Source organism: Cynoglossus semilaevis, chromosome 7 (assembly GCF_000523025.1).
Source record: "Cynoglossus semilaevis isolate Cse_v1.0 chromosome 7, Cse_v1.0, whole genome shotgun sequence".
Classification (NCBI taxonomy): Eukaryota; Metazoa; Chordata; class Actinopteri; order Pleuronectiformes; family Cynoglossidae; genus Cynoglossus; species Cynoglossus semilaevis.
Window position 1 is genome coordinate 1,022,043 of NC_024313.1, and position 15,651 is coordinate 1,037,693.

Below are 15,651 nucleotides of genomic sequence, written 5' to 3' on the forward strand. Positions count from 1 at the left end.
CTTTAAATATAGCCAGAATTTATAGCTAAAAGTTAGCCAAAATACAACTATAATTATGTAACAGTTAGCTGGGAATAGATTTCACACATTATGTGCCCTAGAGGTTTAAGCAAAACTTGCTAAAAAATAAAAAAAAGGTTGCTAAAAAGAAGACTTAAGTTAAGCTTAGAGTTAAGAGTTGAAATGTAGCAGAGATGTTTCTAGAAGTCCCAAAAGTTGAGGTTATTAACAAGGGCAAACAACCACTTGTAAATATTGGAAGGTAATATATACCATATTTTCTTGACTGTAAGTCGCACTTTTTTTCATTCTTTGGCCAGGTTAGCGACTTATGTTTAACATGTTTGCTATTTAAACATTTTACACTGACAGCTGCTAGAGGGCACTCTAAGCTTGTGTACCAGTAGCTGCTACTCCTGGAGCACTGAAAATGTACATGTTTGTTATTTTTACACTGACAGCCGCTAGAGGGCTCTGGAACGATTTATATATGTTTTTTCCTCTTCATTATGTTTTTTTTTTTGTTTTTTGGCTGGTGCAACTTCTACACGCCAGTGCGACTTATAGTCCAGAAAAATTGGTACTCTGACCTAGACAAAACCTCAGTTTCATTAAGGGAATCATTGAGTGCATGGAAAAGGTCTGAAAACCACATGATGTGTTTTTTGGCTGGTGCAACTTGTACACTCCAGTGCGACTTATAGTCCAGAAAATACGGTACTCTGACCTAGACAAAACCTCAGTTTCATTAAGGGAATCATTGAGTGCATGGAAAAGGTCCGAAAACCACATGATGTGTTTTGTTTCGTGACAGATGTCCCATATGGCCTATTTCTCTGGAGAGAGCTACCTGGGTTCCACCGCCAAGATTTCACCCCTTGTCAACTTTGAGGGCGGACTTAACTTCAGAACAGTTCAGCCCAGCGGACTTCTTTTCTATCACATTGACGGGGTATAAACGCATACACGCACAGACACGTGAATTTGTAACTTTTACTGACTGATGTTCAAAATAAACTTTCCGCTCGACAATCAATCAACAGTCAAAACGTACGTGTCGTTTTAATGTGATTCACAAGATGGACCCATAGCGTTTTGCCTACATCTCAACCAATGACTCTTTTTTTTTTTTTTTTGCAGTCCGATGAGTTCAGCATCTCCCTGGAGAATGGTGCGGTGGTGTTAAACACAGGAGGCACGCGAGTCAAATCCAACAAAAAACAGTATAATGATGGAAGGACACACTTTTTAGTGGCCTCTGTGAACCATCAGAAGTAAGTGTTGAACTGAGGAACAGCATTTAAGAAATAGAGGCTGGTTGCAGAAATGATCCACATATAGTATCCTTAGAAAGACACTCAACAAGTAAGAGTTTTTTAAGGGGTACACGGCCGATCGATCAGCAACGATTTACGTGTCTTTGGTGATCAGCCAATTTTTTTATGTAAACATTCATCTACCAATCTTACCGTACATACAGTGGTCCCTCATTTATCGCGATAGATAGGTTCCGAGGCCTGCCGCGAGAACTGAATTTCCGCGAAGTAGTGACACCATATTTATGTGCAGTAAAATGATGATGACTTTTACTGCGCAGCCGATGATTCATTTTATATTTCTTCAGAGGTTGGTGCCATTTTCTTGGGGTTTCCGAAGGTGTATCCGTAGTAGTAGCAGGAACCGGCTCTTTTTTTCAAGGCTGCAAAAAACGTTGTGATCGGCAGTTGCTTCCGCTGCTCCTTTTTCCAGCCGAAGAGTAGCTTGTAGGCAGTCACGACCTCGTCGATTTTGTTCCAAAATTGGACCGATCGAACCATATCGTCGTCCCATTCCTGTGACATCTCTTGCAGATCCAAATATGGGATACAGTATATTTATATATAGTTTCAAAAACCCGCGAAGTCATGAATCCGCGAATGATGAACGGGCGAAATAGCAAGGGACTACTGTACTCGCATATAAGCCGAACGCCAAAATATAGAGATCAAATCGGGGGGGTCTGCTTATATGCGCATAAATACCTGGCACAACATTTTCCATTGATCGCAATATATCCGCACGCTACAGCGAAGGTTTCTTATTATGGTCGTTTTTGTAAAAAATCACCATTTTGGGATCAATTTTCAGGGGTAGGCTCATACGCGAATCGGCTAACATGCGAGTATGTACAGTATCTACCTCCGCAAAGGCAACTGTCCACTGTGCTCTGCGGTGAGAGAGTGCTGACATGACAACGACAGTCACCCATAGCGCGCTCAAGCACGCACGTCATCAGTGTAGAAGGGAGCTCTGAGCTTTTTATTTGTAGTACAATGTAAAGTCTGTTAGGTTAGTGTTAGTGAAAAAAACTACGAGGGTTTGTGTTCTGTACAACAGTGTGTGTATATTTACTGTTGGCTCTGAGCTATAAAGGACCAGGTTTCATGGTTTTATATTGAGTTACTGACTGGAATGTATTAAATACATTTCATCAAATGTTGAATTCAGGTGTAGGATCTTTCAGTGTATTGTGACACAGCACTAACAAGAGAGCAAATGTATTTTGGGAAAAATCACTATCGGCAAGTCAAACTGCGTGTGATCTTTATTCTCAGGTATTCCCTTTTGGTCGATGACAAAGACAAGCAGGAGAAAAAACGCCCCTCTTCTGCCAGTAGGACATTGAGCAAGTCTACCATGAAGACGTTCTACTATGGAGGATCTCCGAGCAGCAACATGAAGAACTTTACAGGCTGTATCAGCTTTGCCTATATTAACAGGTACGACACCAAAACTCAGTGCTACATCATAACATTTAAAGCTTAACTAACCGGAACTGTTTTCAGTCATTAAATTAAATATACAGTGATCCCTCTCCTATCGCGGTAGTTGCGTTCCAAGACCTTCGGCGAAATGGGAAAAATCACAAAGTAGATTTGGCGAAATGGGATAAATCGCAAAGTAGAGGCGAGATAGTTATTTTTAGTTACATATATATTTACCCTACGAACCTCCCCCACACTGTTATCAACCCTCCCTAGACTGTATTACCCTTTCTAACATAATTATAACCACAGTAGAGTTGTATAATGGCGACGCAGAAATAAGTGAACGAGAGTGGTCAACAGACAAGGGGAGATCCTGAGAGATGCTAGCATGCATGAGCCAATCAGCGTGAGGAACAGAAAAGCATGCTCAATTAGCCAATAGTACACAGAGTACGCACAGTATTAGCCAATACTATGCTGTGTACGAGCTCGGCTAGTTAAACAAGGCTACCAGCGATTGTTCGCAAATGCGCTTATCTCAATTTCAAAACGAGAATCCGCATTTTTAAAGTCAAAACTTATGTATGTAGAATTGTTTTATAATGTCTTTTAGCTTTTATTTTTTGCCATATTTCGCGACATAGCGAAATGTTTGCGAGATCGGATTTTTAAAAAATCTGCAATGTACTGAGGGACAGTGTCCCTTTTCCAGTGTGAAAGGGACACTGGAAACAAAGCCGACGTACAAATATCACAAGGCTTAAGAAAAGTCAGTCACTAGGGTGAAACAGGTAAACACTAAGAACAAAAAATAAATAAAAGGAACAAGATTAGCACTAACTAAGCAAGTCTTACAAACTAGCAACTAGGGCAGACATGGGTAAACCTTCTGACTCGCGGGCCACAATGGGTCCCAAAATTTGACGGGGGGGGGTCGGCGGTTCAGGAGCACATAAATGGAGTGTTTGTGTGAACTAAGATAAATGACATGTAAAAGTCATGCATAAAGGCTAAAATGCTAAAATGCTTTTATCATTTTCTACGCCGGGAAAAGGCAGAAGTACAATGATAATATAAATTAATAATATAATTTGGAAAAGTTTGACGGCCCGGATTAAAAAGCCAAACGGGCTACATCTGGCCCCCGGGCCCTAGTTTGCCCTTGCCTGAACTGGGTGGTATATTTATAGCCAGTAGGGGTTAATAAGACATATTTTGTTATTGCTCATCGTGCACTAACACAAATGTGAAACGTGTGTCTTTACCACCTCTAATGTATGGTGTCTCTACAGACAAGACCAGGATATTGAGCCTGAGGACTTTCAGAGGTACACAGAAAAAGTGCAAACATCCCTGCAGGAATGTCCAGTGCAGCGCCCCCCTGCTGCTCTTCTGTCACCCCACAGAAACGACAGAGCCCAACATGGCCGCTCACAAAAGGTAAAATGGGAAAGAAATGGCCTCCATTATCAGTAAAAGTTTTTATTTTTTTACAACAATTGCTTATGCTGATGTTCTGAAATTCTCCAAAGGTTGGACGGGATAAGTCTACCCTTCCTTTAGGACTCATGGAACTGAGGAGCGATGAGGCGGAAGGATCAGAACCAAACACTGAATTCTGCACACTTTCCTTAAGCCCTAAAGGATCGCACCAGGGTTTCCACTATGGTGGCATCGCAAACAGTAGACAGCACTACACGGACCTCCCAGAATCCTTCTCTGAGAGGTAGGTTTGAAAAAAAAAAAATCCTCGACTCCAATAAACCTAACAAGACATTCTGTTTGTCAATATGACATGCTGCTAGCAAACGATAGAAGTAGCATTCAGATTCGTAATCAATTACAGCCAGCTCTTACCAAGGCTAAATTAGGCTAACGCTAAATGCTATGGAACTATGTATTCTTGTGACACAAACATAGCATGCTTTACTGTGTATGTATAACACATAACTTCCCATTTTTTCAGGTCCCACTTCTCTTTGTCCTTAAAGACCTACTCGTCTTTCGGTCTGATCTTGTACGTGGCCGATGATCAAGAGGACAATTTCATGGCTCTCTTCCTTGCGCACGGGAAGCTGGTATACACCTTTAATGCGGCCGACAAACGAGTTAAAATTAAGAGCGAGGAGAAGTATAACGACGGCGCGTGGCACAGCGTAAGCCCTGGCCTCATCTCTCACACCTGGATCAGTACGCAGACGCGTTGTTGTTGTTGTTCGGACGTCCTTACTCACATGACCCCGTGTGTCTTCTCCTCTGAAGGTTGTTTTAAACCGTGATACGAGCGGGGGACAGTTAATAATAGACGGGCTCACTGTGCTGGAGGAGAGAATTCAGCAGGGCCACGCCTCCTTGAAAGTGAGCGCACCGCTATATGTCGGAGGAGTTCCTGCTGGGACAGCGCAGAAGAATATTCAGGTAGGTAAAAAGTTATGTTAAGCTCAATAAAATTTTAGTATTGTGCCCTTTTTTTTAAAATGATACAGTGGGGCCTCGAGATACGAGCTGCACGAAATACGTTTCCCGAGTTACGAGTAAGCAACTGTTGCAAGATTTTCCATGAGATACGAGGAAACAGGGAGTTACGAGTGCGCAACCGAGCTCCATTTCTTCCGCTCGACACTGTCACTCGGTTATTGTACTCGCCTTAGTTCTCTCTCTCTCTCTCTCTCTCTCTCTTTCTCTCTGTCTCTCTGTCTCTCTCTGTCTCTCTCTGTCTCTCTCTCATCTTAATTTGAGTCCCCACTCCTAATCCTTCTCCTACCTTAGTGGCCCTGACACTCTGTCACGCTGTCTCGCTTATCGTCCCTCGCTTGGTTATTTTACCCATTTTTTATAACAGTAACATAAAATGTTTTCTTTATTATTATTATTTTATATTATCAATATATTTGATTATATCTATGTTTTTGATGTTTAGATGGGTGGGGTTTATTTAATTAATTCATAGTATATTTATGGGGGGCTGGAACAAATTCATTGGTTCTTAGTTATTTTGAATGGGGAAAATGATAAATCGAAATTTTGTGCAACGGATTAAACTCGTATCCTGAGGCCCCACTGTATGTACTGTACAAAGAGTTCGATGAAGCAGAGGTTTTGGGATTTTGATTTAAAGCGCGTGGAAAAAAAATATCGACTTTTAGTCCGGAAATTACGGTATTGATAATTTTACAAAGTGCTCTTATTTGAATCCATTATTAATATTTTGTTCCCTGTAGAGAAATTCTGTTTACAGCTTCACTGGCTGTTTGAAGAGCCTTCACCTGGATGGACACTTGTTGTCCTCAGTGACAAAGACAGTTGGCGTCACTCCTTGCTTTGATGGACTCTCCGAGGCAGGAACATACTTCTCCCAGGAGGGGGGATACATCGTGCTTGGTAAGCCTTTAAATTTTTTTTTTTTTTAAAGTGTATAACACGATCTTTTAATTTTTTTTTTAAGACTCAATTTGGTTCGTACAAAAACCCGCATACACTTTATTATATTGAATGTTATTTAGTTATTTTTTATTGTTCGGAGGGGGGTTCCAGTGTTAATAAATAATGTAATAAATAATGTACATTGTTATTACAAATGTTCTGTCAATTTAAAGTTCACCTTCAAATTTGACTTTCAACCTTTTTATTAAAAAAAAATTATAACAAATAACAATTAAATATATTTTGTATGCCTTTACACAAATGCAATGAGGACGGAATCAATACATGTTTTAAATTACCATATGACCATATATCCAAATATATATATATATATATATATGCCATATATATTTTGCTGATGGTCACGTGGTCTGGCGAGCCTCATATCTTTTTGTTCCACACACATGGCCCAAACCCTTCTTCTTGTGTCTCAAAGATGAAACTTTTGACCTGGGCCTCAAATTTGAACTGACGGTAGAGGTGCGCCCCCGTGTGGCATCAGCTGTGCTAATGCATGTCCACTCGGCAGAGGGTTTTGTCATCATGTACATTCATCACGGAGCTGTAAGTCTTCCACGTTCTTACATAGTTGGAAAAAAAAACAAAACAATTTTTGGCCGTCTTAGCAAAAGCCAACTCAATAAATAATGTGTCGATTCCAGGTCGTGTTTCACGTAAAGGAGGGAACCAGTGACTTTTTCACCAAGGTTACTCCTAAACAGAGTCTTTGTGGTGGAGCCTGGCACAGAATTACAGGTGAGTCTATTCCTGCTTACAGGCCTTAGATGAGCCAATCAGCGTGAGGAACAAAAGAGCATGCTCAATTAGCCGAGTACGCATTGTATTAGCCAATAGTATGCTGTGTACCATCTCGTCCAGGTAAACAAAGCTACTATCGCAAATGCGCTTATCTCAATTTCAAAACGAGAATCCACATTTTTAAAGCCAAAACTCATGTGTATAATTATTTTATAATGTCTTTTAGTTTATTTGTTGCTATATTTCGCAATATAGTGAGAATTCCGCGATGTAAAAAATTTGCGATGTATTGAGGGAGCGAAAGGAGAACCACAATATAGAGAGGGGAACACTGTATTTAAACACCCCGTGCTGACAGTCTTAGTAACGACAGCTTCTACTGTATTTAAACACCCCGCGCTGACAGTCTTAGTAACGACAGCTTCTGTTTATGACATTTTAAATTCTCAGAAGCATATTTTTTATATATCTTTTCACCTCGTTCTTCATCAGTGATCCGAGATGCCAGCGTTGTCCAGTTGAATGTGGACTCCGAGGTCAACCACGTGGTGGGTCCTCTAAATCCCAATCCGGTCGATAGCAGAAATCAAGTGTTCATTGGAGCTCCAGGTAAGTCAAGAACAAGGCTTGTTCTGGATGTTTTCCGCCTGCAGTACAATTCCATGCTGACACTCCTATCTCCTTCCAGATCCTTCCTCTCGAGATAGAATCCCCATCAGTGCGGCCTACGTAGGCTGCATGAGACACCTTGCCATTAACAAAGGCGCTGTGACGTTGAGTAAAGCTGCCGTTGTCAGTGGCTCTGTCAGTGTTGGAAGTTGTCCTGCAGCATAGCACTTCACTAAAATCAGTACTGACCAAATACATAAAAAAAAAAAAAAAACTTTCACTTTTTTAAAATCCCTAACATAAAAACAGGAGTTGTCGACTTTTTTTGTCTGTCTTTAAGTTGTTTTTTTTTTATTCATCCCTAAAACTTGACGAACTTATTCTTAAACCCAGAGTTAATCCAAAGCATTCCAAATAATCCAGTTAGTCTCAAGATTTTTCTTTTGTCTGTGTTTTCTTCTCTGACATAGAAAAAAAAACAGATTTTTAAAAGAACTTTTTTTAATACAGGGATTTGGCCAAGTTTAACCCTTTAACCCTGGCTTGGGCAAACTTTTTGGCCACAATTGTCCTAAAATTGAACAGAGGATGCGGGGGCGGGTCAAGAGCAGATAGATGAAACGTTAGTGTGAACTAAGATAAATGACATGTAAAAGTCATGCCTAAAGACTAAAATGCTAAAATACTTTTATCTATTTCCTTACGCCATCTATTGGGGAAACCTGGGTATTGCAGGGAAAAGGCAGAAATATAATGATAATATAAATAAATTATATCATTTGGAAAAGTTTGGCGGGCCGGATTCAAAAGATGGCCCCCGGCTCTCTCAGGTCAAATCTAGTTGTTATATTGACGGACATTTTTGCTCTTAAAAAAATCCTAGCTATAACTCTTGGTTATATCGTATAAAAGGTCAGTGTCATACCATCGTACAATGCAGAAATTCAGCACTACCTAGAGGAAAGTATCTACCGATATTTCTGTATAACCATTAAAGCTTTTAGACCTAGTACAGAGATTTAACAGAGCCAACTGTAAAGTCAATAAAAGTAAATGCAAATCTAACTCTCTAGCAAAGAGATCATAGGGTTAAGGAACAACCACCTTCTTCACCGTCTGTCTAATAAACTAGAAACACCTACCATTACGTAGCATTAAACGTATAAGAATTGTAGACTGTACCTATTATTATAACACAACACAATTCCCATTTCCAAGGCGAAGACAAGGCTATGGTCTTTGTCGTTCACCACCCCCAACATAATGAAGGACTTTACAAACTGAAGCTCTGCCAATTGAGAATTGTTAGCTGTTCTAGGTAACACCCTCCTCATCAATCAAAACTCAACACTTTTCACACATTTTCATAACAGCTTGCACCTTTTTGTTTTTGATATGCCTGGTAATAAACACTTTTTAACAGCAGCAGAGTACTGAAAGATTTCTTGCGGGGTTTTTTATTATTATTACGCTGGTATTAATATACAGTATTAGCATAATTATTTAATATCGGCAATAATCATTATTGGTTTTTTCCTCCGATAATAAAAACACAACTTTCGCGTTTCGTCCGGATGATGTGACCAAAATATTTTTTTGAAGTGAATGTTAATTGTTGTCGTTGCAAACGGCTACATATGTCAGTATCATTGATATCGGAATCGGAATTTAAGTGTATGGAGAGTATGAATGAATTTGAATTTTTTTTTTTTTAGGTTTGTCAGTTCACTACATTAGCAATGGTGATTCTCTCTTGAACCTGCATGCAATTTAATGGATGCCTAAAAGTTTACATTTTTGTCTCAGTTAAATTCAGTTAAATCTGATATAAAGATTGAAATTTTTAGTCACTTAACAAAATAATCATAATTAAGAATTGTCTCGTTCTTGTCTCTGACCAAGTCCTACGTGGTTTTTTAACTGCCCAGACTATGCAGGAAGTCGTTTATAACAACGTTTTCAATGTCGCCACTAGGTTGCACTGTTGGCGTATTTTTAAAAAACAATTCTGAATCATTAAGGCAGAACTCCATGATTGAAACTTCTGGAGTTTAGCCCATTACAGCAGAATTACAGAAAGTCGATTGAAGGGGAATGTATGTGTAAGTTGCATCTGTCAGACACTTTCAAAGACTAATTTTTTTTTTTTTTTGCTTTTGTGGTCAGAGTGAATACTTCGAGTAAATGCTAACAACTAGATCAGTGGTGTTAAATTCATTTTTTAACTTTCAAAATTCATCATGTGGGCCAGATTGAACTCCCTAGTGGCCAGATTTTTGCGGGCCGTATGTTTGACACCCCTAAGCTGCATGTTGATTTAGCTCTACAGGCCATGCTTTTACATGGCACAACGACAGTAATACTCGCTCAGAACGGGAAATAATTTTTCAACCAGTGGCCATCAGTAAAGTCACGAGAGAACAGTCAGTCGGTGTAAAAAATTTTATTGACAGTAACGGCAACTGTCTCAGGTTTTTCCGGAACTCTCCACTGATGAGACTTCACCGACCTTAGGTGAAAAAGTGCTTCAATAACGTTTGTTTATAATTCTTTATTTCTGGCTCAGTTAAAAAAAACACATCTACTGACACATACAGCACCCTATGATCTGCCATGCCTCCCCCTAGGGGACAAAAGTTTTTTCACGCCCCCCCCCCTTAAAATATTAATATTGAGCGCCTGGTAATATTTATTTATCTGTACAAACCACTGTATTCCACAGCATTCTGCATACAATCCCCTGATTATCAAAATAGATTAATACAACCTGCTCTGCTGCCATCTAGTGGCACTGAGTGGAGGCTTGTTCGTCACTCAAGCATAAATAAAAAATAAAGCATACTGAAATTCTCCTCTCGCCCTCTTATCCCCTACCCTCCTGCGACACCTTAACCCCGTGTGGGGCGCGCCCCGCTATTTGAGAAACACTGCTTTAGACAATAGAAACTATTCTATTTACCTGTATATACAAAACCCTAAGTCTATTTAATGAACTATGAATATATCCGTATCCTAGTCGATATTGCGAAGACGTGATTTATCATAGTTCGGAAAATTACCTCTTCCTATCGTCCATTAATTAATGTGAAATATTCAGCCTTTATTCTCTATGGGGACATCATGGCCCCTGAAGAGTAATAAATTAAACTAAACAATAAGGTTCACTTTCAGCGTTGTGTCCAACGCAGTAGGACTCTTACCCTGCATCAGTCTCTGGCCTTGTGCGGCAGCTCTCTTAGAGCAACTGCAGGTCGGAAAACATGTTGTCGGGATCGTTGCACTTCCTCTGGCAAACGCAGGAAGTTATCCACTGCATTTTCCACACGATTTTGGAGGCGGCTTTGCAGGTGAATTCCACCTTGATCATGCGGGACTTGTTGGGCGTGCAGCAACGTTTGTCCGTGCAGACGCCGCAGTAGGTGGGCTTGAACTTCTTCGTGCTGCTGCAGCCCGACAGCGTCAGCTTCTCTGCTTTTCTTGCCTGGAATTTGGGCTGGCATGTCTTTCCCTTTGGCATCTAGAGACGAAAGAAAAATAACACAGCACCAGTAATGATGTAGCACCGATGAATGTAATGTAGGGGGACATGTCGGTGGCAGTTGTAAAAGTTCAAATAGTTCAGCCTCTAGATCGGGGATGTTGAACTAATTGTTACCAGGAGGGGGCACATCAGCAATACAGTTCCCCTTAAGGGGCTGCTAACTGTACGACTGTATAGATGCAACTACTCCGTAACATATTAGATGTTTCTGCGATTGATTATTATTTATCCAAATTACAAATGTACATGTGTGGCGCACAAAATTATTTGGCGGGCCGCATTTGGCCTGCGGGCCTTGAGTTTGACGTATGTGATATAAACAATATATAGCAGGGGTGTCAAACTCATTTTCACCGACGGGGGGGGGGGCATATCAGTAATACAGTTTATTTTGAAGGGTCATAGAAAATTATGAGGTTAAGAAACACTTCTGCATCGACTTGCGGTCCATACAAACTTTTTCGGGCGGGCCTCATTTGGCCCGCGGGCCTTGAGTTTGACACATGGGGGTCTACACGATTCATTAAAAACAAAAAAGTGTCAGTGTAAATCAGTATATCCTTTCTTTGCCTCACCTTGACGCCTCTGAGCACTCTCTTCTCGCACGGCCGTAACAGACACAGGCGGCGGTCCTTTCTCATTTCACACTTGCTGTTGTTGTTGTTGACGCGCACAGAGATGCCCACCCCACAGGTTTTAGAGCAGGGACTCCAGGGCGTCGTCTGGATCAGGCAGTTGTTCTTCCAGGCTAAAGGATGATCCCTGTAAGCTGTCAGTGTTACAGTTAAAGGGCATTGTGTCGACAACACCCCGAGTAATCGATTTGCCTGTTTGTTTTTTTTTAAGGACTATTCCTGTTGCACTATGCTGTACATAGCAGGGATAATTTGGATTTTTCAAAAGTTCCGTTCTATCTGAGTTGTCTATTGTTGATTTATTGTTAAATTGTTGGTAGAGTGGAACCCATAGATACGGGTTGAATTTTCCCCATTAAAAATAACAAATAACCAATGAATTTGTTCCAGCCCCTATTAATTAATTGAATTAAATCCGCCCCCATCTAAACATCAAAAAACATAGATATAAACAAATATGTTGATGATATAAAATAGTAATTAAGAAAACATTTTATATTATTGTTATAAAAATGGGTAAAATAGCGCGACAGTGTCGGGGCCACTGGATTTAGATCAGCGGTTCTCAAACTCTGGTACGCGTACCACCAGTGGTACGTGAGCACCCTCTAGTGGTACGCGAGAAAATTCATATTTTCGATCCAGATGATGGAAAGGGAGAGAGAGAAATAAAGCGACGAGTAAAATAACCAAGTGAGGCACAGTCAGCGCGACTGAGCTCAGTTGAGCACTCGCGACGCTCGATGTTTCCTCGTATCACGAGGGAAATCTTGCAATAGTTGCTTACTCGTAACTTGGAAAACGTATCGTATTTCGGTGAGCTCGTATCTAGGGGTTACACTATTTTGCCTGGATTAAAGAAAATTAGCCTTGTAAAAATTGCTATGACAAAAAATTGTCAGCCATAGGGCAATTTTCTTAGTGAGTGAGCTCGTATCTAGGGGTTACACTGTATATTTTGCCTGGATTAAAAAAAAAATTAGCCTTAGCCTGTCAGCCATAGGGCAATTTTCTTAGTGTTTTTTTTTTTTTTTACAAATAAACTTTATATTGATTCTTAAAAAACATACTCGGACAAAGGCAAGTTTAGGAAGACTAGAGTTATCGGTCCATTGTCCGATTCACCGAGACCTAGCCAATTTTGTGACTTTTGATCCTATCCAAGTTTCTACTGAACACAATTTTTTGAACCCATGACCACTTTCATGGCACTGCATCCCCCTAGGGGGAGCTCCCCTACAATTAGACCCTCTGCTCTAATCCGATATCATACCACGAGTTTTCCAAGTTACCGAGTTAGAACTAAGGAAGCGCCTTTGGTGAGAGGTGAGAACACCTTCAAGGAACACAAGTCCAGCTGAACTTATTGATAACCAAACCAGTTACCGGTTTATCGTCTACCGTAGTAAAGTGCCATCTCAGAGTATTACTAGTACGATCTCTTTAAGTTTTACTTCTCCTCCGTTGTTACCTTTTTTCCCTCCCATACGGCCGTTAGTATTGCAGGCCAGACAGACCTGCCCTTCTCCAAACGTTTACTTTGTGAGCACACACCTGACATGTAGGTAGTGTCCTGCTGCTGCTTCTTCTTTGGGCCTTGGCTGCTACGGAGGCCAGCTGGCATACTGCCCATCAGGGGAGCAGGTCCTAAGGCAACAGCAGGCTTCTGGATGAACGCCGGGGTGCAGCCGATTGCTCCAGCGATGCACGTGCACTTGTAGAGCGGGCTGGGCTGGAAGGCTTCCCCGTTCTCATAGTGCATGCCATTCAAATCGCAACCCACCGCCATCATGTCTGGAAGGAAAGATGTATGATGTCGTGATACAATTTACATCAATGTGCAAAATAAAAGATGACATTTTTATTAATAGAGGGGACAATGCATATTAATGATTACATAAATATATAAGTAATATATATCAGGGAAGTCCGATATTAACTTTTTTCCGATACGCCGATATTGTCCAAACACACCAATTCCGATATCAACCGATACCAATATTCGTTCAAACACACCAATTTTGATATCAACCGATACCAATATAAGGTAATATTTATTTTTATGTACAAACTAATGTATGAGTACAACGATTAATTACAGTGGTCCCTCGTTTATCGCGGTAGATAGGTTCCAAGGCCTGCTGTGAGAACTGAATTTCCGCGAAGTAGTGACACCATATTTATGCGCAGTAAAATGATGATGATGACTTTTACTGCGCAGCCGATGATTGATTTTACGTATCTTCAGAGGGTGGTGCCATTTCTTGGGGCGCCTCTTCCACGGTTTCCGAAAGTGTATCCGTAGTAGTAGCAAGAACCGGCTCTTTTTTGCGAGGCTGCAAAAAACATTGTGATCGGCAGTTGCTCCCGCTGCTTCTTTTTCCAGTCGAAGAGTAGCTTGTAGGCAGTCAGGACGTCGTCGACTTTTTTTCCAAAAAATCCGGGATACAGTATATTTTATATATACAGTTTCAAAAACCCGCGAAGTCGTGAATCAGTGAAAGATGAACCACGAAATAGCGAGGGACTACTGTAAATGTGCTGCAATGCTGCCATCTAGTGACTTTCACTTTCATCCACAGCTGTTTTTCCCCAAAACTATTTTTAGGGCACACATCACAATATGTATTTTTAGTAGGGGGGCAGAGGCCAGTTTGAATGTGTAACTGTGCTCCTGTGCCTGCACTGAGACAGCAAAGGTAGCTCAGCTTCCTCTAAAATGTTAAGACAAATTGTCAAATATTACTGTGGTGTGTTGAGCAGGCACCAAAGCTCCTCTGCCCTCCTGGGTGCATCCTCAAAGTGCAGCCCAAAAAGAGTAAGCTTCTTTTTACAAAATTTCAAGAAGATTGACCAAGGAAGAGAATGTAAAAGAAATGTGAAGACAGTTTACGCTTGAGACCCCTTATCTTTACTCAAAGGAAAAGGTAGTGAAGTGGAGGAGAGGAAGGTGTAGACATAAAAGAGAGTCTTCTTGCACTCTAGACTTACCATATTTTCTGGACTATAAGTCACACTTTTTTCAGCCTTTGGCTGGGTTTGCGACTTATAATCAGGTGCGACTTATATATAAAATATATAATTTCACGTTTGTTATTTTCACACTGACAGCCGCTAGAGGGCACTCTGGGCCAGTGTACCAGTATCTGATACTCTTGTACCACTGAAAATTTACATGTTACTGTTTACATGTTATTTTCATATTGACAGCCGGCTGGTGCGACTTATACTCCGGATGGACTTATAGTCGGGTAAATACGATAAGTTAGCTGTGACACAATGAAGAATGGGTATTACGCATTAAGAAAGGTTTGCAATAAAAAGTTAAAAATTCTTGATGCAAATTATTGGCACACTGAGCACACTTTTTTGGAAGCCCATTTCAAGCACATTATTTTTGTGTGTATATGCTCAGCTCTGAAGCGAAGGAATCAACCACATGAAATCATTAAAAAAAAATTTAAAAAAGATGTTCAGAGGTTCAGACTCACATGCACACACTCCAACCTCAAATCGTGGCCGGTCTGCTGAGAAGTCACAAAACATGCCCTTGTGCGGGTCACAGACGTCCCTCTCGTTGCCCGACTCTCCAATCTGCCTAGCACAGGTTTTGCAGCAGCCGCAGCCGTCCAGCACAGCGCTAACCCCTGGAGAACAATACGGTCTCTGTCGACACTTGCAGGGCCACTGGCAGAACTGACGCCTCTCTGCCGCAGATAGTCCTGCTTGCGAGGTCTGCAGCTGCCCATTCTTTTGAGCACTGATGCAACCCTGGATGAAAAGACAAGAATAATGAGTGAGATTCAATCAATCAATTAATCAATCCATCCATCTGTCCATCTATCTATCTATCTATCTATCTATCTATCTATCTATCTATCTATCTATCTATCTATCTATCTATCTATCTATCTATCTATCTATCTATCTATCTATC

At 40.8% G+C, this 15,651-nt stretch overlaps 2 protein-coding genes across 3 annotated transcripts in view; one reads left to right on the forward strand and one right to left on the reverse strand.

Annotated features, from left to right (window-relative positions):
- The window catches only part of lama4 (laminin, alpha 4), a 30,015-nt gene extending 21,807 nt beyond the window's left edge, over positions 1-8,208 (forward strand). Inside the window, 12 exon segments of the mRNA XM_025056907.1 lie at positions 815-952; positions 1,141-1,274; positions 2,595-2,759; positions 4,040-4,187; positions 4,280-4,473; positions 4,714-4,903; positions 5,010-5,165; positions 5,969-6,128; positions 6,607-6,734; positions 6,833-6,926; positions 7,422-7,538; positions 7,618-8,208. Of these exon segments, the coding sequence (XP_024912675.1) occupies positions 815-952; positions 1,141-1,274; positions 2,595-2,759; positions 4,040-4,187; positions 4,280-4,473; positions 4,714-4,903; positions 5,010-5,165; positions 5,969-6,128; positions 6,607-6,734; positions 6,833-6,926; positions 7,422-7,538; positions 7,618-7,763 (1,770 nt within the window). The 3' untranslated portion in view covers positions 7,764-8,208.
- A 1,602-nt stretch (positions 8,209-9,810) lies between these two features.
- ccn6 (cellular communication network factor 6) overlaps positions 9,811-15,651 on the reverse strand; it is an 11,760-nt gene continuing 5,919 nt past the window's right edge. Inside the window, exons 3-5 of one of the 2 annotated variants that reach the window (XM_008312649.3) lie at positions 13,269-13,508; positions 11,655-11,827; positions 9,811-11,055 (exon numbers count right to left, since the gene is read on the reverse strand). In XM_008312649.3, coding sequence (XP_008310871.1) covers positions 10,774-11,055; positions 11,655-11,827; positions 13,269-13,508 — 695 coding nt within the window. In that variant the 3' untranslated portion in view covers positions 9,811-10,773. Of the gene's footprint in view, positions 11,056-11,654; positions 11,849-13,268; positions 13,509-15,651 lie in introns of both variants that reach the window. The other variant, XM_008312648.3, reaches the window with a different exon arrangement.